Raw genomic sequence first — 23,790 nt, 5'->3', positions numbered from 1 at the left:
AATCTTTGGGAAAATGTAGATTTGACAGCACCAATGGACCATTTAGCTCTACAATCTGTCTTCTGCTGTGGCTAGCAGAGGTTGTCTAGGAAAGTATGCAAGAGCAGGGCACTGCTTCAGCCATATACTCATCTACTTATGAGGCATTTCAAGCTCAGGAACTTCTAGAAGCATTATCTTTGTATTTACTACTAGTGATCAGGGCACTAGCAGGACTGGATTTTAGCCTCAGCAAAGAGCAGCCCTCTTTACTGACCATAACAAATTGCAAGGCAGTTCAACTCAGAGGGAGAGACTCAAACCTTCCTGTCACAAGTGGGAGCTATTCTTCCCCAAACTTAAGCACCAGAACAAATCAAACATGACAGATGTCATTTGTATTACATATTAGGGCACTACAGGAAAGCCAGGGCCCACCAGCAGTGTGTGCTTTCTAAAAAGTCCCAGCACAGACTGCATAGTTAAAAGAAGAGAAAGCAAGCAATATTTTTATGCAATGACTGATATTCTTTGAGACCACTTGGAAACAAAATTTTTCTGAAAGTAGCAAAATGTTGAAAAGTGAGTGAAAACAAAGATTGCGTTTTTAAATAGGAAAGGCTGCACCTTGCCTCAGGTAAGCACTAGAATGCTATTTATGTCCAGGTACAATGTCAGGCATCAGGAAACTTGTAACAGAAATTACATTTCTCTAGATTAATGCCTGTCCCCAAAACTGTAAGATGACAGCAAAAATGACAGAGAAGAGTTTCTCTCGGGAATACAGATGAGCTTTGGAGGGGTATTAGACATAAACCAAACCTTAAAGGGAAGAACAGGTCAAACTAAGTGTGAAAAAATCTTAAAAGAGGTTCTCCCATGACCTTTAGTCAGAGATTGACAGTATTCTACATCCAGCAAATAGGAGGAATGGAGAGTCAATGGCTGGGCAGAAGCACTGCATGCTACTCTCTGGATCACCTCTGTATCTGCCCACCAAGTTTCAGAGGGGCATGTCCTAGCACAGAAAGACCCTGTCATGCATTTAACTTGATCTCAGCCAATTCTCCTCTCTTAAGAGGGGAAGCCCTGCTTAGTGCGAAAGAATCTTACCACAGTCTCCTAGAGAAACGTGCGAGAAGAAATCAGTCTTTAGTGGATGAATGGAGTAGATCTGAGCATTCCTTGAACCTTAGCAACTGCAGGGCAACCCCATGTCCTTCACTGCCACGGGTCTGCACACACTGCCAGCCCTGTCCCAAAGATCAGCAGCACTAGGGATGCAATTCTCCTGAGCAGAGCACCTCTGGAGCTAATTAGCACATTTACACATGAGCTGAAGGTGAACACTAATCCTTTTCCTCTTCCTTAATCATCAGACTCTACCTTGGTCACACAGATAATTGTCCAAAAATACTCTGTGTTAAGCATCACCTGAATTTCAAGATGCATATGGGATTCAAAGCAAATAAACTGCTGCTCAATATTCTTTGCTTCTAAAGTGTTTTTCCATTAGTCTTCAAGTTCTGTTTTTCTGCCTTTCTTCAGGTTCAGATATTCTACATAAATTTGTTCCTACAGACACCTCTCTAGCTTGTTACCTTTAATTCCCACAATCCTCCTCCAGTTCTATCCTAGACCTGCAGTGTGACCTCAAAGACTCCAGCTGTCACAGATCACAAATACTGACATACTGGTCTTGAATTCAAAGTGAGATTTCTTCCAATACTTTAGTTTATATATGAAAAAATTCCTTCCCTCCTGCATTTGCTTCTCTCCTTTAACCATCAGGCCCTGCAACAGGTCAAAATATTTCTCTGCACTGAGAACCACTTGTTTCAGGTGAGCAGGGAAAAGGGGGTTCATCTCTTCAGAGGGCTGGTAGCAGCTGCCTGCTGGTCCTGGCACTCAGGCAGCGTGGGGGCAGAGTTTCACCGTGTATGTAAGTTATTTCATCAGGTATCTCAGCTGACCAGCTGTTACTGACCAAAGAAAGACAACACTGAGATCCCAAATACCTCCATACTGAGCACACAGCTCCCATCTCTGATGGGCTGAGGGTGCTTTGCACTGCTCAGTTCTTTAAAAGGCAAATTGAAAACTGTCAAGTTAATGGGGAGGTTTTGTGTGTGCTAATTATAGAACACAAACCCTCATTGTCTCTGTCCAAGGCTGGGTCACACTCTTGTTACAAAGCTTTTGTAACTCTACTAATGCCTTTAATATAAGCTCCTATTAATTGTATAGTCAATTCCTAAGCCCAGTGCTACTGGGTTGCAGTAGCCAGGCAGCTGACTATAATTACAATGTGCTTATAGTGTGCTTAACCTGCATTTATAAAGCATGTTAATTCTCATGATTCTGTTTTAATTTGGTGCAAGATTGACAGCCTTTTGATTTTACTCCACAGGTCAGATCTAGCGTAAGCAGCAGCCAGGTAAATATGCCATGCTGTCCATGTGGAAGGAGGTGACACAGCACTTCATCCTCCCCTGGGAAACTGGAACCACACTGTCCCTACAGCTCTCTGCAAGTTGTTGTGGTTTTTGTTTGTTTTTTTTTTTTTTTTTTTCTTGCACATCCTGGCTCATTAGAAACTTTTATCTCCAAAACAGTCACCCTTCTAGAAGGCACAAGTGGGAGTTCAGGGCAAACAGGAGCTCTCCTGTGAATGTCACCACTAGTAAGGGATCCATGGCCTTCAAAAGAAGAGTTTCCCTATCCATGAAGGCCCCAGTTCCAGTCCACTATGCAATATTTGAGCAATTTTAGAAACTAAATTAATTCTCTTCTCAACCATTTCAGACCAGGTTTGGACTCTACAGGTGAATGCAGATGAAGGGAAACACTGCTTTGTTCATTTGCTTTTTTGTCTGTAAAGAAAATCTCAGAGAAGCCCTGATAAAAACCAGAATGCTGCATAAATTGGGATGGAAGCAAATTCCTCCTTTACTCTGCTGGCTGTCTGCCCCATGAATGCCCATTTTTGAATGACTTAGGGGCACTGAGGCATTCAGGTCTTCCTGGTGCTACTGCCATGAGCTGCACTAGGATCAGGGAGCTCAGTGCTTATGAGGGTGGGCCACTCAGAGCTGAGATGTGCTCAGCCTTCAGGATGACAACTGTGGCTTGGCTATATCCAGCGCTGACTCCATTCCCTTGACACTCCAATTAGCAGGTGGCTCCTACCTACAAAAGTTCTCCTGGGTAACAAACTCTCTTTGCAGCAGGGTCCAGTCTTGCCTTTCCTCCTCCCCCATCTTCTCTTGGTTGTTCAGCAAATAATAAATAGCAAATAGACACTAGAACAATTAGTGATTTGGATACCATGAAAGAAGAAGAAAATGTGGTGTTTCCTCTGAAGAAGATTTAAGAAAGGTATCAAATATAGGAAATGCTGCTGAAAGAGGTAAGTGAATTTATTTTATGCTCAAGGAATGCAGGACACGAAGCAATGAACTTAAGTTACCACAAATTCATTATAAAGGAAAATCTCTGCAGTAAGAACAGTGGCATGCTGGATTTGGTTGGCAAGGGATCTTCCATTCTTCTCTGTTTTCAGAGCAGGCCAGGTAAACACCCACCAGACACAGCTTGGCTAAAGGGCAGCTCATTTTAGAGCATACAGATAGACATAATGACTTACCAGCATTTCTTACAGCCATCTTTTTAAAAATTCTTTTAACCTTTATATTACCTTTCTTTGTGTGTCTACCTATTTCTTTCGTATTAGCTTTTTCTTTGGCAAAAATAGTTTTAAATGGGAACAGACACCCTTATTTTAGAACTTAATACCAATCTCTAATCTTTCTCATTTGTGTCTCCTCTCTTGAAAGAGATATAAAATCCCTCTATTTAGTCATGTAGTACACTGATAAGTATTTTCAAGTCAAAAATATTCTTTGGAGTAAGGCGAACTTATGTGCACAATACTAACTTCAAAAAACTTCACTTATTTTTAACAATAGTCTCTAATGGAAAAAAAATATCACTGTTTTAGAAGACAGTTTTCAGCAAAAAGGATCTTTGACTTGTTTTCAAAAGAAAAAATAAAGTTCCTAATTTGAAGATGTTATTTCATTGTTCCTTGTATGATTCTCTCAACATTTCCTGCATTAAACTCCCCATTAACATACTATTTTTATTTATTTCCTTAGGTATTTTTCTAAAAGCAAAGGCCATCAAAACCTACAAACTGGAAGTGTTTATATTGCATATTAGATCACTGCCCATGCACAGGAGCACTTGTTTAACACATGCTCCAGCAATAATATCTCAACTTCACAAATTCAGAGCCTGCTTAATCTCTGTTTAACAAAATCCAAACAGGGAAGCCCTGTGTCCCCAAATGCTGCTCTGCCTTCATCCCAACAGGTGGGCTCTGGGCTCCTCTGTCGATGTGATTATTGCTGTCCAATTCCTTGCCTTTCTCCCAAGGCCATTCTCCTTCTGCAGGATGACTCATTAGCCCCGTCCCGGCAGGGAGCTGACATCCAATTAACCAGCTGACAGTCCTCCAGTGGCTGCCACTACTCCTCTAAGGCTCTGTTTACAAACACAGGCTGCTGTGCCCATAAAGAAGGGGAAGTTGAAAGTCCCCCTGCCAGGCCAGTTTGTTCAAAACGTTCAGAGCCCTTTAAACAATACTTTTGTAGGGTAAAGATCGGGCATATTGCGTGCAGAGGGATGCAAGTCACCCTAATGCCACAGCTGCATTTGGCGGGAAAGGGAGCAGCAACGGGTACTGAAACGGAGCATCAGGACTCGGGTCCCAGCTGCAGCTGGGAAGCCAAAAGAAATTTGCAGATAGGGAAATATCACTGAATTCTATATGAGAAAGCACCTACAGCCTTCGTCCAGAGTGACATAAAGGTCTCTGTGACAAAGAAATAAGCTTTTGAGTATAAAACCACAGGTGTTGCAACTCCTGCATGAAGGCATGAGTCATTTGACCAACACATAGCAAAGAAGCTCCACACACTCGAGCAGGAACATGATGTTCCTTGCAGAGAACAGAGGTTTTCAGTTTGCAGGGTTCTGCAGTTTCACTGCAGAATGCCTCTGCCTTTCATCTGTATGTGTTGGTCTCATTCATTGGCACTGGGAGTTCTGCTTAGATTTTTTGTCTCCTCTTTGGCCAACTCCAGAGGAAAAAGGTGCCCAGAAAACTATGATCATTGCTACCCAACTTCCACTTGGCACCAGCTAAAGCAAATAACTGCTGCTACAGGTCTGCCTTGGCATAACAACTTCAAACTTCAGTCAGGAAAGCTTCTCCTAACTTGGCAGTTAGGAGATCTCCCTTGCAGCAAGTCTGAAATTACACTTCAAATTCAAGTTTCTGAGTATTTACTGTATTTTTGGGATTATGATTTACATCCTAATTTTTACCCCCAGCTACCTTTTTGAGTTAGGTACAAAACCACAAAATGATCCAGCCAGTTTCAAATCTGAGCCAAATTCAGTTGAGATTTTCATAACCAGAGTCTCATCTTTTTACATAACCTGCAAACCAAGGCAGTGGCTGATTTTTGCAACACTGAGGAATGACAACACTACCTCATGAAGGTCTCCACTGTAGTACACTGCATCTCTGGGTAAGAAACACAGCAGAGATGATCCCAAGAGAGATAGGGAAGCACCAAATCCTGGTTCTTCTTTCCTCCAAGGTGTTTTGCACCATGCAGACACGCTTATATAGTGTTATGATGGGATTAAGTGCTCATTCCTTCAGATCTTCCCCTCTCACACTATTAGAATGATAAAAATATAAATTTATTGAGAATTTAAGGCTGAACATTTAGTCTCTGTGCTTTTCTTTAATGTAACTATTCCTATTAGGTTACACAGCAGGCAAAGATTTCACCCAGAGAAGGTCCTTGCAGGCAAACACAAAGAAAGGCTTTGGCCAGAAATATACTGTAAGAGCAGATTTAATAGCCTGAGAATTTGCCCCTCCATCTCCTCTAGATGACAGCTGACTAGAAATGAACACTTCGATAGCCTGGACCTGTAGTACAAGTGACTTCAGTGCTTCCAACCTGCAGCAGTGCAGCTCAACCAGGTGAACTCAAACCATCTTCAGCAGCAATATGAAATCTCACAGGGACCACTCACTTTCTGATCCTCAACTCACCTGCAGCATCCTCTCACAGGAGATAAGAAATAGATGAAGGACAGGCACTTATTTAGTCTCAAAAATAATTTCAGCTCTAACCAGCTAATCATAGCTGAAAGGACAGCCTCTGCTAAGAAAAGCTATTGCTTTATCTGGGTGAATTATATTCCAAATTATTGTGTACAGATCAACTTTACCCATTAATTAACTGTCTTAATTTATTACATTATAGAGGCAACAGTGATAATTACCATGAACATTGTGGGGTGACACCAGAGCCACAAACTAGCCAGCACAGCAGCACCCAACAGAATGTGAGCCATGTGCCTCTGTCCCAGGCCCTGGGCTGTGCTCCAGCTGCAGCATGATCACAGGAAAATTAAGAGTTCTTTCCCAATTTAGATCATACTGCTCAGGACTTGGCCCAGGCAAGTTTTTTTTTTATGAAAAAACACAGAAATGGTGATTTCATGATCTCTCTAGCTTATCATGTCTGGATTTTCTTTCTTTTGTTTTCCTCCCTCTCATATCTAATTGAAATATAACTTCCCCCAGCTTTTGAATGCTTTCACTGTGCATGTCTGAGTTGGTCTCTGTCTTCTCTATATACCCCCATAGCAGGAGAAAACTGTCATCAGATTCATTTAGCCCTTTCTCCAATCTAAGCAAGTCCTGCTCCCTCACCCTCGCATTCTCCAGCCTCCTGTCCAGCTTATTGGCCCTCCTATTTGATTTTCCAGTTTGACTACAACTTTCTTGCATTGTGAAGACCAAAACCAGATGCAGTACCTCATATGCAGTTTCACCAGTGCCTAGTAGAAGTTACCAACCATCTCCCTCAGCCTGCTGATTGTGGTCTTGCTAATGCACCCCAGAGCACAGAGAGCCCCCTCTGCCCACTTTTGCTTTGTCTAGGTAGTCATAAAATGATCTGTTTGTTGGCTGTGTCAAGTCACTAATCCCTGGAGTTCTTTTTGATGCCTGTTATTAAAACTGTCTTCTTTCTGCACTCAGCATTTGCAGTTAAGTGAAGTCTAAGAACCCTAAAATTGTTTTAAAAGTTTGGGTAGAAATAAACTCACTCTTTCTGTAGACCATGTACGCCCACAAAAAAAACAGTCTCTAACTACACTGCTTTGAATCCTGTGGCATAGACCAATTCACTTGTGAAAGACCAACAGATGGACAGAAAGAGACACCCTCCTCCCCCCTCTGGCTGGTATCAATTCCCATTAAAGACTCTCCTGTGTCCAGACTATGCATGCTGACCACTCAATGCAGGCAAAATTGCAATCCACCTTGATTAACTTCCTAACAAGTTCTTTGCGCCTCCCTCCTTGTTCCTCTACCAGTCACACTCCTCCTCTCTAAAGTTTTCCTCTAATTAATTCCATATTAAGCACTGAAAATCGGCAGGGTCCTCTCAGATGGCCCTTGTCCCTTTCTGTGTGGACCCTCCGGGTCCCCAGTGCTAAGCCCACTGGTAAAAAGCTGACATCTGTGCAGCAGCTCCCAGGCTGCACTTTCAGGTACAGCATGTGTTGCACCTTGAACTACCGTCTCATTTCAGACCCCACCATTGAGACCAATTAAGTACAGAGCATGCAAGGAGCTGACCGAGTGTCGCGTGCTGGCTATAACCACAAGGACTTAGAGGCCCCAAATCTGTTATTACCAAGCTGTTCCTGACAGCAGCATGCTGCCTCCTAACAAAAAGAATAGATTAAGATCAATCAAGTCTCCCTCTGGCTTGTCAGTGGGACTTTGGACCACACCTTCCACCCAAAATTTCCCTCCTCTCCTGCTTCTGAACACCTAGGCAGCTCTAGGCTAACAAGGTGGCTGCTGAGTCAAGCGTGAGCTGAACCATATGTTCATAATTAGTTAACTTCTTGCTTTTTTGCTAGAAGCACTATCAATAAATCAGTGACAGCCCATAGTGGCCTTAGGAGATGCAACAAGCCACTCCCAGCCAGCACGGGACCCTCCCCTCCACACGGGCAACTGGCCATATTTCATTCCAGCTGTGGCATTGTGCACTGAATTAACTTTATCCTCAATTTAGAAAGCCAGCATGAAATCAAGAGACCTGAGGGAAAGAATAAAGAGAAAGAAAGAGAGAGAGAAGAGGAAGGGGAGGGAGGAGAGGGAGAAATCCTAGCAGGTCAACTCAGAAAACAGTTTGGTGAGTGACCATCTACAGGGATGGTGCTGCTTAACCCATTACTGCAAGGCTGCTTGTGGGCAGCACATTAATTAATAAGAAAGAGCCTTTCTGACTCTTATTGCCCAGCGCTGCAACTGAAGGTTTCTTAGCACAAGCTGAAGGGGGAACCCAGTGATATAATTGTTCTTTAACCAGTCACTGTTTAGTTGCAGCCTAAATAGCAGGTGAAGACAGCAATAGGCAACAGTGGTGCCAGGATGAGTCTGGCTGGACACACCGCAAGGTCCTGAGGCGAGTGCTCTCACACAGAGCTGTGTTCAGCTTGAGCAAAGTGCTGTGACAGGTCAGATATTCCCAGATCTGGGAAAGCACATGGCAACTGTCACACTGCTGGGTGTTAAGGCAGATTCCCTGCGGGCAGTGGAGAGTGCTGGAGGCTTCTATGCAGCAATTCACAGCACCTGAATCCAGAGCCTGCCCCTCCTGTGGTCCTCACACCTCTGTGTACTGCAAAGTTACACAGGCAACCTGAACATTACCCACAACTAAATGCTGAAATACCTGTAGTTAACTCATCCTGGGATTGTTCTGCCTGCCTAGACGTTTAACTGCAACACAGCCTGAGCTCGCAGTGCTCCCACTGACAACTTTTATCTGGTTAAAAATGCACTTGAAAAGGTCACTGCCATCAGGCAGAGTAAGTGCTATCATCCTCCTGGAGCCGATGGAATTTTGAAAATGCAGCACAAAATAATTCCTTTCCCCCATGTTGTTCACTTTCCCCCATCCTCAAAACTTAAATTCAGCTGTAAGATCCTAAGTGAAGGCTTCCTGTTTACTCAACTGAACCTTCTTGCTGTGCCCGGGTGGGGGCAGAGGGAGACATGCTAGCAAGCCCTCTAGTGTCCACCTGCAACATCCTTCTTTAAAACATCCCAGGGTCCAGGAGTGCATGAAAACCAAAACATTGCCAGCAATAAGCTAACCCTCCAAATTCATTATACCAAGCCACATATTTGAAAGAATAAAGTCTAAAATTAGTGTTACTCTTGAAAATAACACTGACAGCAATTACAGAGGGCTATTCCTCAGTAAGAACATCTATCACAGTATCTTCCTCATCACACATTTAGGATAAACAAAGCAATAAAAGCAAGTTATTGAAGGGCGCAGCCAACCCAGAATGGAGCTCTGTAGGGTCTTTCAGTTTCCCGGTGAAGTATTTTGCTCCAGGGGGCCCCACTCCTTTGTGCCCCAGGCACCAAGGGTGCTTGCCCAGACTCTTCCGTATAGATTTGTATCTAGTGGGTGCTGAAGATTACAGAAAGGTCTAAGCCCTGTCCCTGAACATAAAATTCTCTTAAAATTAGTGGAATTGCAAAACAACATCCAATAGCTGACAATCACAGATTAAATCAGTTCAGTTCAAATGAAGCTGCAATTTCTCAAACTACACCTTTCTAGCTCTAAGGAGGAGGTCAGCAAACACTGACCAGAGCCAACAAGGTCCCCATGTGCATGTCAGGAGTCTGCTAAGCTTCAGTGCTGGCCATGGATGACAGACCAGTCATTGCAGCTTCTGTGGGTGGCAAGAGGTCTCATTTCTGTCTGACTAGAAAGAGAGAAAGGAGAGATGATACAGAATCCACATGAGCTTCTGGGCAGCTCAAGAGCTGCCATTTAAGTCTCTGTTCCTTCCAGTGACTTCAGGAGACTCGGACACAAGAACCTGGAGCCAGGAGAACATCTCCCCTCCAAAGCCTGCTCTGTTGCACTGTACTAACCTCCACTTTCTTTCCCTGTTCTATTAGAGTTTACAATGGAATTGCAAAATTACAGTGAGGCATGGATAAATTCTGCTCTCTCATCCAGGAGCAGTTAAAAACCAAATACTTCTCTTGTTTCTTATTCACTTTCAGGCCTTTTTACATTGCTTTGGCACAGTATGAGGCTGCCAAATGGATACAAATCTCCTCCCACCCCCTTCTCCTCCAGGATAGCATAAAATACAACTGGACAAAAAAAAATCCTGTCTGCAGATATTATCCACTGCACATCATTCCTATAAGGGAAGTCATGCTGCCATTGAAGTATGCAAACTTTTGGTTAAAATTAAATTTCAGCAAAAATTCAGGGAAGAAAACAGCTCTGATGTGTTTTGAATGGAATTCTTTAAAAGGCCTTGGGATTTGGAAGACATTTACTCTTTTAATCCATTATATCAAAATAATTGACAAAATCACAATGAAACATTTTGTTCCTTCCTAAAAACAAAAACCAAAGAGGGGAAAGAAAAAAATCTCACAGAGAATTAAAAAGCATTCAGGTTTCATTCCAACGAGCTGGGCGTCAGGACCTTGGCATTCTTCAAGAAAAGAGATTATTGTCTCCAGCCAGCCCTGGTATAAGCCTGTAAAATCCACTGCCAATCTTTTAGATGAATTACCAGCCAACTAATTCCTTTTCATCAGCAGTTCATCGAACACTACCTGCATGGACTAGGAGCTGGAAAATTTGTGTATACAGACAGAGCTGTTTTACTAGGATATCTCCCCACTGACTTATTGCTTTAACTCAGCCTTTGAAAAGTATGCACAAAAACCCCGACATCTTTCTCAGCTCATGACAACAACATCCTTCACCTTCTAACCTCCAACACATTTACACACGTCCTAGAATCTTTCTTTCATTATTGATTAGGGAAGGCAATGCCATACAGCTCTGCAATGAAGAGATGCCCTCACACATATTTACTCAGATCAGAGATCTCTGCCAAACATCCCAACTGCCAGCCAAGAATGGAAAGTGCCCAGCTCTGCACCCAAAGCAAGATGGAGAGAAGCCAGACTGCCAACTCCTGAGCCAGAGCCAAGAGGAAAAGCGCTGTTCAATAGGTGAAGCCCAGTACATTGGGCTGGCAGCACCGTGCACACAGGAGGAGCTCGCAGGCCAGGTTAGAAGCAGGCAGATGCACACGTCAGTGGATGATTAGACACGAGGCCCCATTCAACTCTGCATCTGGTCCCATGAAAATTCATCCTAATTTGGACTAAACCTGTGAGCTAAGCTTTTCTGGCAGATCTCCCTGCAAAATAGTTTGAGTTCAGTAGAAAACACCATGGAGAAAAACATGGCTTTTTAGCACCCGGCTCTTTCTCTTGTAGGCGCAACAATTTCCCCCAAACCACGATGGTCAACACTCCAATCACACTCAAGAAAAACTGTTTCTGCCATCTGTTATTTAACCCTGGGACTACCTCAGGGCTTTTGTTTGCACTGCTGAATCACTTTCTGTGGTGTAAAGGTTACTTAGCTGCAGCATGGCAGCTCAGTGAAGTGGGAACCTCTGGAATGAGGGACATGGACAGCAGCAGCATGCTGCTGATGCCAGCCAAGAACAGCCTTTGCTTCCATAACTACATCATGGTTTATATTAAAACTCCCGTCCAATTAATCCCCAAGCAAAAAATTATCAGTTCACAATTAATTTCCTCTTCTGGAGCCAATTGGTCTCAGCCAAGAACAAAGGGATGCATTTGGCCAGGGGCTACATGAGGACATTTCTTATTACAAAAATGTGAAATCTAAGCAGACACACCAGTCCTGACTGATAGATGAGGAACTGAAACAAAGATGCAGGGACTGACTTAGGTCTATACCGTAAATGGGTGATGTTCTGAAATGTCAGGCATTTAAGTGCTACTATAAAACTGTACAACATCAGAGCCAGGAGTAGAACATATTTCTCTTCCATACACCAATCAGACTGGCAACAGTAACAAATTCACACCTGCAGTTTTCAGGAGAACTCATCAGCTCATCAAAAGCTGGCCCTAAGATCAGGAACTCAGGGTTCTTTTATGATACAATTCCAGCTAAAGGAAAGGGCAAGAAAACAGACAATAAATAGAGACTGGGATGAGTTCTGAGAGAGCATGTCTATAGGATACTAAACAAGTGCAATTAATGCCCTCCTCTGACAAAAGATCAATATACCCAGTAGAATTAATGAAAGCATTCAAAAGAAAAAACAAGAATTATAAAACTCATTCTTTTTTTATCCTCTCACTCTCAATGACATTCTGCAAGCAGTGAATTCTGTAAACATATTCTGTGCTCATAAAACCTGCATTTTTTCCATTTGCCTTTCCATTTCAGGGAAACTTCATACTGGTACCTGAGGCTGCAATCAAGTGCAATCTAGAGGACCACTTCTCAGATGGCTGGCAAACAGAATAACAGTTGCACAAATCCAGACAAACACAGCATAGATTGTTGTTCATAATACATCAAACGGCACACAGGGCAAACCAGAAAAAGCTAAATCCACAAATGTCAGATTGGAAACTGGAGTGAAATTCTGAACAGTACCAGCATCACAAGAGCAAGTCTCTTCTAGTCCTAGATCTTCATGAGCAGTTATCTGTGCTTACCCAACAGATCTCTCTTCAAAGCAGGGACCTGCTGCTCCTTTTGAAACAACAGCTACATGCACAGGAGATACCCAAGACTTGCTGTTAGCAGGGGTGATAACAGATGGGGGAGCACTTGTGGGCACAACACATGGCACAGATGTTATTCAAACATGGTCCTTAAACATTTCACCTGTAAGGATATTCTATACATAAAAGTGCCATTATCTATTTAGAAAACCTTCAACTTTTCCAGATAAATTCCATCCTTTAGTCACCAACTCACCACTCGTGCTGTGAGAAACTGCAGGCAAACCCAGAAAGGTGTTTTGCAATTTTTCCATCTTGTAGTCATCTTTGTTCTTCATTCTAAACACTTGTGGAACTCCACAGTACCCAGAAGTATCAACACAGGAGAGCTGGAGCCTAATAGCACTGAAGACTCAGTTTAAATTAACTGCATTTTACAGGCAATAAAGCCCACAGGTGTATTCACTGCCACCTGACAGGGATTTCAAGACTAGTAACTGGTGTGAGAGAGTGATGAGAAAGGTAAAGGCTGCCCTAAAATATACCAGGAAGATACAAAAGAGAAAGATTTCTCCATGCTTTTCTCTAAACAATGGTGTGTTACACAGCAACCCGAGTAACGTTGGTCATCCATCTGAGAAACAGGTTAATATCAGCTGGAATATTTTGAGAGATGGGTTCCTAAGGTTAGGAAAGACTGTAAAAGAACCTGCCTTCTTTGACCTCAAGAAAAAAATGATGTGTGACAGTGCTTTGCAAAGACATCAGGGCTAAACACCGGAGAGGGAGATGAAGTTTCTAAACTAGAGCAAGAGTTTGGCACAAGGACAAAAGGGATTATACCTACTATGAATACATTCAGCCTGGAAACTAGAAAGTGTCCAGCCATCAGAGCTCAGAGTACGGTGTAGCCTCACAGTGGGAATAACATAAGGAAAATAACCTAATTAGTTTTAAGAGGGAGATTGAAAAGTTTAAGAATGTCTCAACAGCAGGGGACTGGATTTGGGAAGTGCCTTTTAGTCCTGTGTTCACGGAGGAAGACTGATCAGAAAAACAGCCAGAACCTGTATCTGCATAAATTCCCTTTCAATAGCAGTTTTGCAAATCAGTCTCATCAGGTTTAATTTCTCACACCTTTGGTTCGCAAACATGATCAGAGATTCATGCAAGTGCCAGGTGCCTGTGTGTAGCTGTTTATAGGTTAATATCCTGAGTTGTAAGTGATCCTCTGGTTTGTCACTGGTTCACTTAACCACTCTTACATGGATAAGAAGCAGTGTAGCAGCAACATGGCAGGACAAGTAAAGAGGATTTGGGGTGTGTTTGGACACCAGTGCAGGTGTCAGCACGCAAAGTAACCCATACTGTAACTGTTGTAAGCCTGGTATAAAACTTGTATTAAACGATCTGTTTTCTTCTGTGTACCATCCCTTCTGAGAGCCCATTCACTATGATGGAAATGCAACTTTAAGGCTATTTTTACATAAAAAAGGGATAAACCAGAAAAAAGGTTTGTTTTTTTTATTATTATTTTAATATTAATCTGAAGGATTAGCTTCACCACTGTTGTTTAAACAAAAAAAAAAAAATATAGAAATTACAAAAGAAAATATAGTGACAAAGAACATACAGTAACTAACACACTGCAATACACTTAAATGCGTGTTCCCAGAACTTCAGAAAAGAGCTGCTATGACATTCAAAGTGAAATCTCCACTGAAGCAATATTGTAGTCTTGATAAACGTTTTCCCCCAGAACTTTATTCCCAATTAAAGAGGTCCATCATTAACTGCAATAAGCAGTAAACACTCCAGATGAAAAGGAAAATCAGCAGATGATTGTTACTTAGTTTTGTTTTACACACACACATCAATGTGATTGCCACTGTGACTTCAACCTCTTCCATCATCGTATGTGATCATCCATGCACCATTTTGCAAAATGAGGTGTTTCTCTCCTACAACAACAGCATTTTTCTTTCTTTGGCAGTCACCCAAAGCATATCTCCCCAAACCTACCAGGGCTCTGATTTGGTTGTCTTTTAGCCATTACCACCTCTCACTCCCCAGCACATCAGCCTCGGTGAGTTGACCTGAATTGAGCTCACAAAGCCAAGCGCTGTCAGCCCCCAGCCAACGCCACACCCGCTGTGCAGAACCCACAGCGGCTTACAGGCGGGTGTGACATGTCTCCAGACAGGGAGACTCCCCACCCTAGCTGGGCAGCTCTTCCAGTGCCTGCACCCTCTAGAGAAAGTTCTTCCAGGTGCTGTGGTGAAGCTTCTTGTGTTCTAGTTTATGGCCATTGCTCCTCGTCCTGTCACTGGGCACCACTGAAAAGAGTCTGGCACCTGCCTCTTGACCCCCACATTTATTAATGCATATAAATATGAGATATTTATATGCATTAATGAGATCCCCTAAGGAGAGGCCCCGTTCCCCCAATCTCTGCTCATAACAGAGCTGCTCCAGCCCCTGATTATCCCCTGGATGTGCTGTCCAGACACCCATCTCTCCTCTCCCTGCTGCTGCCCCGACAGACGAGCCGCCAGGTGCCTGGGGCCGCCCGGGGAGCACCCCCTGCGCAGGGCATCCCTGCTCTTCAGCCACTGCAGGCTCCTCTGCACCCGCCTCACCCCCTCCAGGGCCAGGCGGGCGCCTCCCGAGCTCCCTGGAGCCGGGCACCGGCAGCGGGGCAGTCCCGGCCCCTCAGGGGACACCGCGGCTCCCCCCGCCGCCATCCCCGCGCGGCGGGGGCGGCGCGGGCTGATGACGCCATCTTGGGCAGCCCCAACATGGCCGCGGTTCGGGCGGCCCCGGGCCGGCGTTGCGGGGCCCGGGGGCGCCGGGGGGCCCGGCGGGATCCACGGGGCGTTCGCCTCTCGCACGGGGCTGCTGCGGGCGCCGAGGCCTTCTCCAGCCTGGCCGCCCCTGGACGTCTCCTCTCCCGCCGGGCCATTACCCAGCGCGCTGCCCGCTGCGAAGGAGCCGCCGGTGCCTCAGCGCCCTGCGGCACCGCAGCGGTGGGCAGGGGGGCCAGACCCGGCCGAGGAGCTGCGCTGCGCCCCGGCGCGTGTTGGGCGTGTGTCACACGGCTCCAGTTCCTTAGCAGGCAGCAGAGGAGCCGGCCGTGCAGGAGGGGCTGGCATCTGGAGGGAGCGGGTTATCACAGCAGTTACCAGAGGTGCTGTGCTGCGGGTTAAGAAACCTAAAGTGTGACCCCAAACACTGTAGGCTGAGTGAGAGAGTGCGAGGCCTTTTTGAAACGCTTCTGTTGGGAAAAAAAAAACAAAAACAAAAAAAAAATCATAAGGCAGGAGATGGCAGGGGTTTAATTTGGTATAACTGCCAGTTTACCAACCTAGGAAAATGGCCAGTAATAAAAGAATGGAGGCAAATGGCCCTCTTGGTTTGTTCCTCAGGTATTGTCCCTGAGGCTTGCTGATGGGGGAACAGCACTGAGCATCCTGCAGGGGAGAAATCAAAGAGCATCCCATATGCCAGCACGGCCTGCCCTCGGCCCAGCCTCGTCCTGCCTGGCTGCAGAGGGGTCGGGATAGCACCTGGAACAGCCCTTGCCATGGCAGGGGCAGGATCCTGGCAGAACAACCGCTCTGCTATTGGCTCTATTCCCACCATTCCCTAGGCTATTCAAAGGCAGACCCACAGTGAAGATTTTTTGTTTGATTTTTTTTCCCTCCCCTCTGGGAAAAACTGAAGTTTATCCATATCCATTGATTTTGATTGCTGCATAAATCTGATACAAATCAGAAGTGACTATATGGAGACAATCTCTGCCTTTCACACACCTGTCCATGGCTTTTGCAACATTATGGTAGTAAATCCTTTATGATAATAAATCTTTTACCACTGCACATTAATATCCTAAGATCTTCTAGAAGTCCAAGGCTTGATAGAAAACATTCTTGATATAGTGAGACATTTGCAGGAGCTTGTCTGTGCAGACTCTGTTGTTCTGAAACCTGCACTTTCCTCCTCAGAACTGTCCACAGAAGTGCTCTGAATCACATTTGCATCTACACACTTCTGAGAAGCTGGGCAAAACCCACTCGTCAGCCAGGCAGGTTGAACAGACTTGTTTCTTCCTGCTGGATTTTACAACTGCAAACAAGTCTTCAAAACAAAACAAAACAAAAAACTCACCAGCAACACCAGCAGCCTTATTCTGAACATGTGGGATGCTTCCCTGGATGCCTGTTCATTTCCTGGAGTGAAACTCAGACACACCAGTTCACTGCTGCCCCTAAGTGTGTGAAAACTTTTTTTTTCCTTCTCCCTCCTTTTCTTTGCCCTCCTTCCTTGTGTTGATTTGTGGGACCAGAATGACTTTGATTTCAGCAACTTTGCTGTTTATTCACGTCACAAGTTTGACAGCTTTACACCAAATCAGATTGCTGGGTTTCAGGAGAGCTCTGAGGCGTCACTGGGAGCTCCTTTAGATTAAACTCGCCTCCCCGGTCTCCCCCCTCTCCCCCTCCTTCAGAGCCATTTAAACCTCTCTGGGGCTTTAACAGAAACGTGCTCCCAAGTCCTGCATTTCATTCTGCCACAATTATGGTAAGTGCTCTTTGCATTTCTCTCGACCTCGAGGCAGAGGAGAAGCTGGTCTCTCCCTTGGGGGAGTGCAATAGATTTTGTGCCCTCATAAGATGGGAAAGAAAGAGGGCTCTTCTGTACCTGCCAGTGCAGTCTCTGCTGCTGTGCCTTCCCATGGGTGGGCAGACTCCCTGACTGATACTCCACGTTCTGCCGTTGCCTTCCTTGCAGAGATTTAGAGTTGCTGCAGATGAGGCTTATTTGGAGGAGGGAGAAAGGGTGAATCCAGAGACAACCCCAGGCTTTGCGGTCTGGGACTCCTGCAGAGCTGCAGGGGCAGAAGAGAGTGCGAGCAGCCAGGAGGTGACTCTGCTGGCTCTGTGCTGCTGCTTTAGAGCTGAGTCGAACACCCATGGTGGCAGGAAAGGTCTGGCCAAGGACAGCACTGGACCTCCCTGCACCCTAAACCCACTCAGGACCGTAGCATTTCCCCAGGGTTTGCAGGAAACTGAGCCGCCTCCCTGGCACAGCTGTGCTCGGAGCCCCAGTGCTGCGGGGGCTGGCGGGGCGGCACTGCCCGCGCTCGGCGCACGGAGCGGTGCCACCGGGAAAACGGGGAGCGGTGCCACCGGGAAAACGGGGAGCGGGCACCGGGTCAGGGCTGGGCGCTGCCTCGGGGGCCGGCGGAGCCTGGCAGGGGCGGCGGGGCTGCCCCGCGACAGCACCCGAGCACAGCTCGGCCGGGACAGCAGCGGGGCGAGCGCTGCCCCGCCGGGGCGCTTCTGCCGGGGCGCGGCGGGGCCGGGCTGGCACCGCTTCTCCTCGGGGCCCGCCGGCCCCGCCGAGCGCCCCATCGCCTCGGCCCCTTCCCTCCGCAGAACGCCGGCCGGCCGTGCCCGGAGCCGGACTTCGCCGGGGGCTCGGGCTGCGCCTGCCCCTGGCCCGCCCCCGCCGGGGTTTCCAAGGAGACCTGGGCCGCCGTCTGCGCCGCGGAGCCGCCGCACAGCCAGGGCCGGCGGGAGGCCCGGCCGCCGGGTGAGTGCGCTCAGCTGCCGCCGGGGCGGCGGGAGCGGCCGCGGTCCCCAGCCGCGCTGGGAGCGGTACGGGGCCGGGCTAACCCCCGCTCTCGTCCGCAGGCCAGTTCTGCAGCCCGCAGCTCGGCGCCCAGGACGCGGCGTGGCAGGAAGACCAGCTGTCCTCCCAGCTCTACAGAAACAAGCAGGTAAAGGCTCCGCGCCCCCCAGCACCCCCGGGTTCACCTCACGAGGCTCCCGAACTTTGTGTCAGGTATTGCACCTTCTGGGTTGGCTTATGGCATGAGACCCTGTCACTGGCACGGATGTCGGAAGTGACACAAAACTGTTGTTCCTTGCTTGACGTATTTGTCTCCCCCATGTTGTCCTGTGTAGTTGGACCAACTGTGGTGGGATTCCCTATCCGTTCCTCCCCTCTTACATCATGTTGCAGCAGCAGCCTTGGCACTAAAGAAAACCAGGGGCATGAACAGGGGGGGCCTCAGGCTCTGATGATGCTGTTGGCTAAAAATAGGTAGTGTGTGTCCTCCTGATTCCACCAGGTTTAACTTCATGGGAAATTATTCCACTAGAATTGCCTAGTTACATAGAAGATCGACCGTTTTGACCAACAAGTTTTCCTTGTTACTTTATTTTCTCTTATATTTAATTTTTTTTGTAAATCCCAACAAGAGACAGCAGAAACTCTGAACTTTTCGATGAAGGAACTCCAGTTTGATGATTCTGGTCAAGTGCTTGGAATGTTGTTTTGACACAGTCAAGTCAGTGAAAATTCAAATATTATCCTAAAGGTCCCTGGAATCAAACCATAGTTCCAGATGTCAGTGTACTTCTTTCTCTGGCTCTGCCTCAATCACTTAAGTCTGGTTTTGACTGAGCCTATGCTCAGAAGATGCCTGTGGTCCTTGGCAGAAGATTCTTTGTCCTCCTAAAGAAGTCTCCAGAGCTGTGATCAGGAGCCAGAAATCTATCTGTAAACACTTAGATTTCCCATGGAAAAGTGTTAGATGTCTGCCATTCCTGTTCAGCTTTTGAGACCAGGTATTAACTCTATATATGTACCAGGGCTGGCACAGTAGGGTCCAGAATTGAAGAGATCACTGAGTGCTACTTTATCATAAAGAATGGAAACTGCATCTTCCTTTTGCACTCTTCCCCCATAAATTGTTAGTTTGCAACTTCTCCTCTTTTTTTTTTCACCAGCCAGCTATAAATGGGAAGGGGGGGTGCAAAGGCATGTTTACTGCAGCTCAAGAGGAGATCCTGAAGGTGCTCTCATGCCTGTGACAATTTCTGGCTGCTCACAGGGCTACTTGTAATTAATTTTAATTATTATTCTGTGGTTGCAGTTTTTTTCAGAGTAATCTTTTCAAACACTCACTTAAAGATTAAAGGAAGTCAAAAGGGAAAACTGAACAGTCATGCCACTTAGATTTATAGAGACAAGAGGCTGGAGGGGTGGGTTGAGCTCACAAAGCAAACACCCAGATGATCAAATCCAAGCAGCTTGTACCAGAGGGCAGTTGCTATTAAGTTACAGAGTCAACATCTATTCATCAATATCTCTATTCCACAGCTTCAAGATACTTTGCTTCAGAAGGAAGAGGAACTTGCTAGGTTACATGAAGAAAATAATAATCTCCGACAATACCTGAATTCTGCCCTGATTAAGTGTTTAGAAGAAAAAGCCAAGGTATTGTGTTCAAACCTGTCATACAAATGTGTGCAGAAGGAACAGGTTGATTAGGTACACGCCAGTAAGATATATGGAAAATCTAAGAGTGTAGACAACCTGCAGTGGAACTCACACTCACATTTAAATTCACAAAGATGACAGTTTGCTCCAGGAATGATATACTGTCAGGTTCTGACTCTGGAGACAGTGTAGCACCTGATATAATTAAGTTTAATTTATTAGTTAGCTATAAGTAAGATAAGATTATATAGTCAAGGTAAAATTATTTCCTCTAATTTTTTTTCAGTAAAAAGTTAAAATTTGAATATATATATTTTGAGTGTCTCTCATTTCTCAATTATCCCTTTGATAAGGATTTTTTCCCAGTTTATTAACTAAAAATTGTGTGGGGATTTTTTTTAATGGTGAAATACAAGATTAAACATTTCAGGTTGGATGAAACATTCTGTTAAACTAAGTATGAAGGGTTGGTTTTTTTAATATTTGAATTCTTTGTCTCTCACCTAAACAAAAATAAAGAAAATAATTCTTTCTTGTCAGCTGAAAGACATTTTTTACTATTCCAACCTTGCCCATGAAACTGAACTATTGATTATTTACTTAACTCTGGGGATTAGGCATGAGGTATAAAAGACTGTAGGACATAGGAGACTTTCCTTTTCCATCCTGTTGATGAGTTGATAGCATGACGTCCTCCTTCCCATGGCCAGACCTGGTTCCTGGCAGTAGAAAAGGTCTCTTTCACTGTGCACGGCAGGGAGACGTGGCCACCCCCTGTGTCATGTGGAGAAGGGTCCAGGGTGGAACTGTTGCGGCACGTGTCTGAGCAGTAATTCATGACATGGTGGGGAGCTTCCTTGTTCATTCTTGCCTTCATTTGACCATACCTGGGTGCCTGCACGGCCTTTGTCCTGGGATAATGACAACTGAGGTGAATTGATGAGTGCAATGCTTTCGGGCTGCTGCTTGAGCACTGCCTTGTCAGGATCACCCTGTTCCAGCATGTTTCAGTTACCTTTGCATCCTCCCTCTTTGTCAGGCTGCCACTTTGCCCCCCATGCCCTGCTCACCTGCAGAGCGCTGCTGGCACAGAGGCAGGTGGGAGCTCAGGGCTGGGAATGCCATCAAAGCACAGGTCTTAGTGACATGGTCACACTCTTCTCTTTCAGGAACAGAGTTGTTGCATACACTGTAAAGATACAAAATAGTTGGTCATACCCATATGTTTAAGCAGAGGGTAAAAAAAAAGTCTCTGTAAGGACAGTAGTAATCAAGTAGTAACCATCTTGTGCATCTGAGGTCAGAAACATGTTGCCCTCAGGTATCTAGAAATTCAAATTTTAATCTTCTGTCTCCACCTTGTTGTTTTGGTTTTTTTAATAGAAACTACTGTCTGGCCATGGGCAAAAAACCTGTGCTATCCTCAAAAGTACCAAGAGGAGATTAAAAGAGGACCACTGCTTTGTTCCTCAAGAAACTCCTCATGCTTCCAAAGCTAGAAGGAACCTCTTCAATGAATTCACTGCCTGTGAAGAGCAAGCCAGCCCTGCTGTGGACAGCTGGGTCTTGCAGACCTTAGGATTAAAAGATGTGAACACCATTGATGAAGCTTCAGCTAACTACAGTGCCCTGTCCCCAGACCTTGGAAAAGACACGTACTGCCTGAGCCCTGGGGGAGCAGTAGATTATGAGCAGAGGGAAGGAGCAGCAGCAGTGTTTAGCTGCAGCCATGTTCCTCCAGGCAGCAGCAGCAGCACCACTCATCCATGCAGCGAGGATTCTCCCTTTCTTCCCCAATTTTCTTCAGCACCATGCATTTCCTCACCAGTGCCAAGTGTTTCCTCCCTCCCAGCCCATGGGTTGCCTTATTTGACTGGTGGTTTGTCACCCAACAAAACAGAAGTGGCCTTCACAACGTCCCTGAGTCCCCACCGCAATGTGAGAACGCACAGCTTCCACCAAGGACAGGCCTTTGTGCGCAGGGACGATGATGGGGGGTGGAGATTCACTTGGGTGCCCAAGCAGGCTGAATGATGCACCTGTTCAAGGGTCAGCCATAGAGGATGTAGGAGTCACACTTCATCTTCTGCATCAGACAGGTTCAGGCAGAAAAAAGGACCCCTTTGGGCTTCTTTAAATGCTACTCTGTCACTAACCCACTCCTCATTCCCTCACAGATTTTCACAGATGTGACTCCAGATTGCACTTGGACAATTTCCTGCCCCAGATGTTCAAACTGGATTCCTTTCTCTTGTGCCTGTGTTGAGATACCTGCTTTTACTTTTTTCCTGGGGTTTTGTCATCAGCTCTTCCTTGTTACTGGTAGTTTCTAGGCTGGAGGGCTTTCACTTTTAATGATCACTTTCACATACACCAAACTGAAAAGCACTTTGGGAATACACCTCTCTGGCTTTGGAAATAGCACCTGTCTCACAGATATCCACAGATAACAGAGGAGGCATATGTTGGAGGTTGAGGATCAGCAGTTTCTCAGTGATTTATGTCTCTCTTGACTACACAGATAGCCTTGGATTTAACAAGCACCCATGGTTGCCTTAGGTGCTGCACAAAACTGACCTACCTGCAGTTCCATGGTGCTGTCACATTCTTTGATGATGCCTCAAAATAAAAACAGAATTTACTTCTAATGCCTGGAGGCTGCTTAGTTACAAGAGATTCAGCAAGGGCAGGGGATCTTCCTAAGGTGTGATTAAGAAACTGATGTGTTTACTAACACATTTTAAAGGTATTTTGTCTATCAATAAAGGGAGTTTACATGTGGGGAGGCAGTAGCACTTAGTGGTTGGAGTGGGTCTTTGGGAACACCAGCCTTCAATGCCGCTCCTGCCTCTCTGTATCTGCCAGACTGGGCTGAAGGTAAGACCAGCATTACTTTGAGAATGCTTTAAAACTCTTTGAGAAGGTGCTCTAGCACTGCACAGGACTTAACTTTCACTAGTGCTACTAAATGATGTGAATGATTTGATGATATGAAGTCAATGGACATGAAGGAAGTTCACCAGTACTGTTTTCTGTTACCTTTGTCTTCAGTTCTACAATAGTTTGATGCCTAAGTATTCCAAATAGATTGACTTGGTTATTCTTGCTTTCAGAATGGGGCCACTGACATTGAGGAAGGACTGAAGTAAAAATAACCAAAATAGAGAATTTTTTTTCAGTGTCTTATTTTCCTATAGAAAACAGAATATTCCTCTATTTTTAGAGGATAAAAATATCTTCTAATAGCCTGTTGTGCCTTAGAATTGCAATATTTGAGACACTCCATCAGGAGCAGTAATGATTTCCCAAAGGACTTCTAAATAAACAAACTGTATTTCTGGGTAGTTACTTTAAAGTAACTGTGGCAGACTTCCAGAATAGGCAATATGAAAACATTGATTGTAGGCATTATTTCACTGGATTAAAAAGCCAACCAAACTGAAAAAACACCACAAACCCACACAACCACTGCAGAAGAAAACCACAACAAAAACTCACTAAACCCCAAAAAACCCAAACTAAACAATACTCATGGAATAAATACAAGTATTTGTTTGGGGAGCTTGCTGTAGTCCATAAAATTGTGGTAGACTGATGGAGACTGGTCAGACAAGACCACTGTTTCTGTAGCACTTTTCTGCTTTTCAGTGAAAGCTGAAAAAAAATCCTGTCCTACAAACAACTTATTTTTTTCCTCAATGCATTTCTTTCCTATTATTCTCCCCTTGCCCCACTATATAAGAAAGCATTGAAGAAAATACTCCTATCACTGGAGTTTTGTTGATGAGTGTGGT

At 45.3% G+C, this 23,790-nt stretch overlaps 2 protein-coding genes across 2 annotated transcripts in view; one reads left to right on the top strand and one right to left on the bottom strand.

Annotated features, from left to right (window-relative positions):
* OSTN (osteocrin) overlaps positions 1-13,201 on the bottom strand; it is an 81,768-nt gene extending 68,567 nt beyond the window's left edge. The window contains exon 1 of the mRNA XM_068200679.1: positions 12,993-13,201. The gene's annotated coding sequence lies outside the window, so the exon portion shown is untranslated. The remainder of the gene's footprint in view (positions 1-12,992) is intronic.
* Positions 13,202-15,478: 2,277 nt separating this feature from the next.
* Positions 15,479-23,557, top strand: GMNC (geminin coiled-coil domain containing). Its single transcript, XM_068200079.1, has 5 exons — positions 15,479-15,784; positions 17,797-18,301; positions 18,403-18,488; positions 19,877-19,993; positions 21,380-23,557. Exons 1-5 carry the CDS (start codon positions 15,479-15,481, stop codon positions 22,028-22,030), a joined length of 1,665 nt encoding a protein of 554 aa, XP_068056180.1. The 3' UTR covers positions 22,031-23,557.
* Positions 23,558-23,790: the final 233 nt, after the last annotated feature.

This window comes from Anomalospiza imberbis, chromosome 10, assembly GCF_031753505.1.
Source record: "Anomalospiza imberbis isolate Cuckoo-Finch-1a 21T00152 chromosome 10, ASM3175350v1, whole genome shotgun sequence".
NCBI lineage: Eukaryota > Metazoa > Chordata > Aves > Passeriformes > Viduidae > Anomalospiza > Anomalospiza imberbis.
Note: the sequence above shows the minus strand (reverse complement) of the source record. Positions and strands in the feature narration are given on the sequence as shown.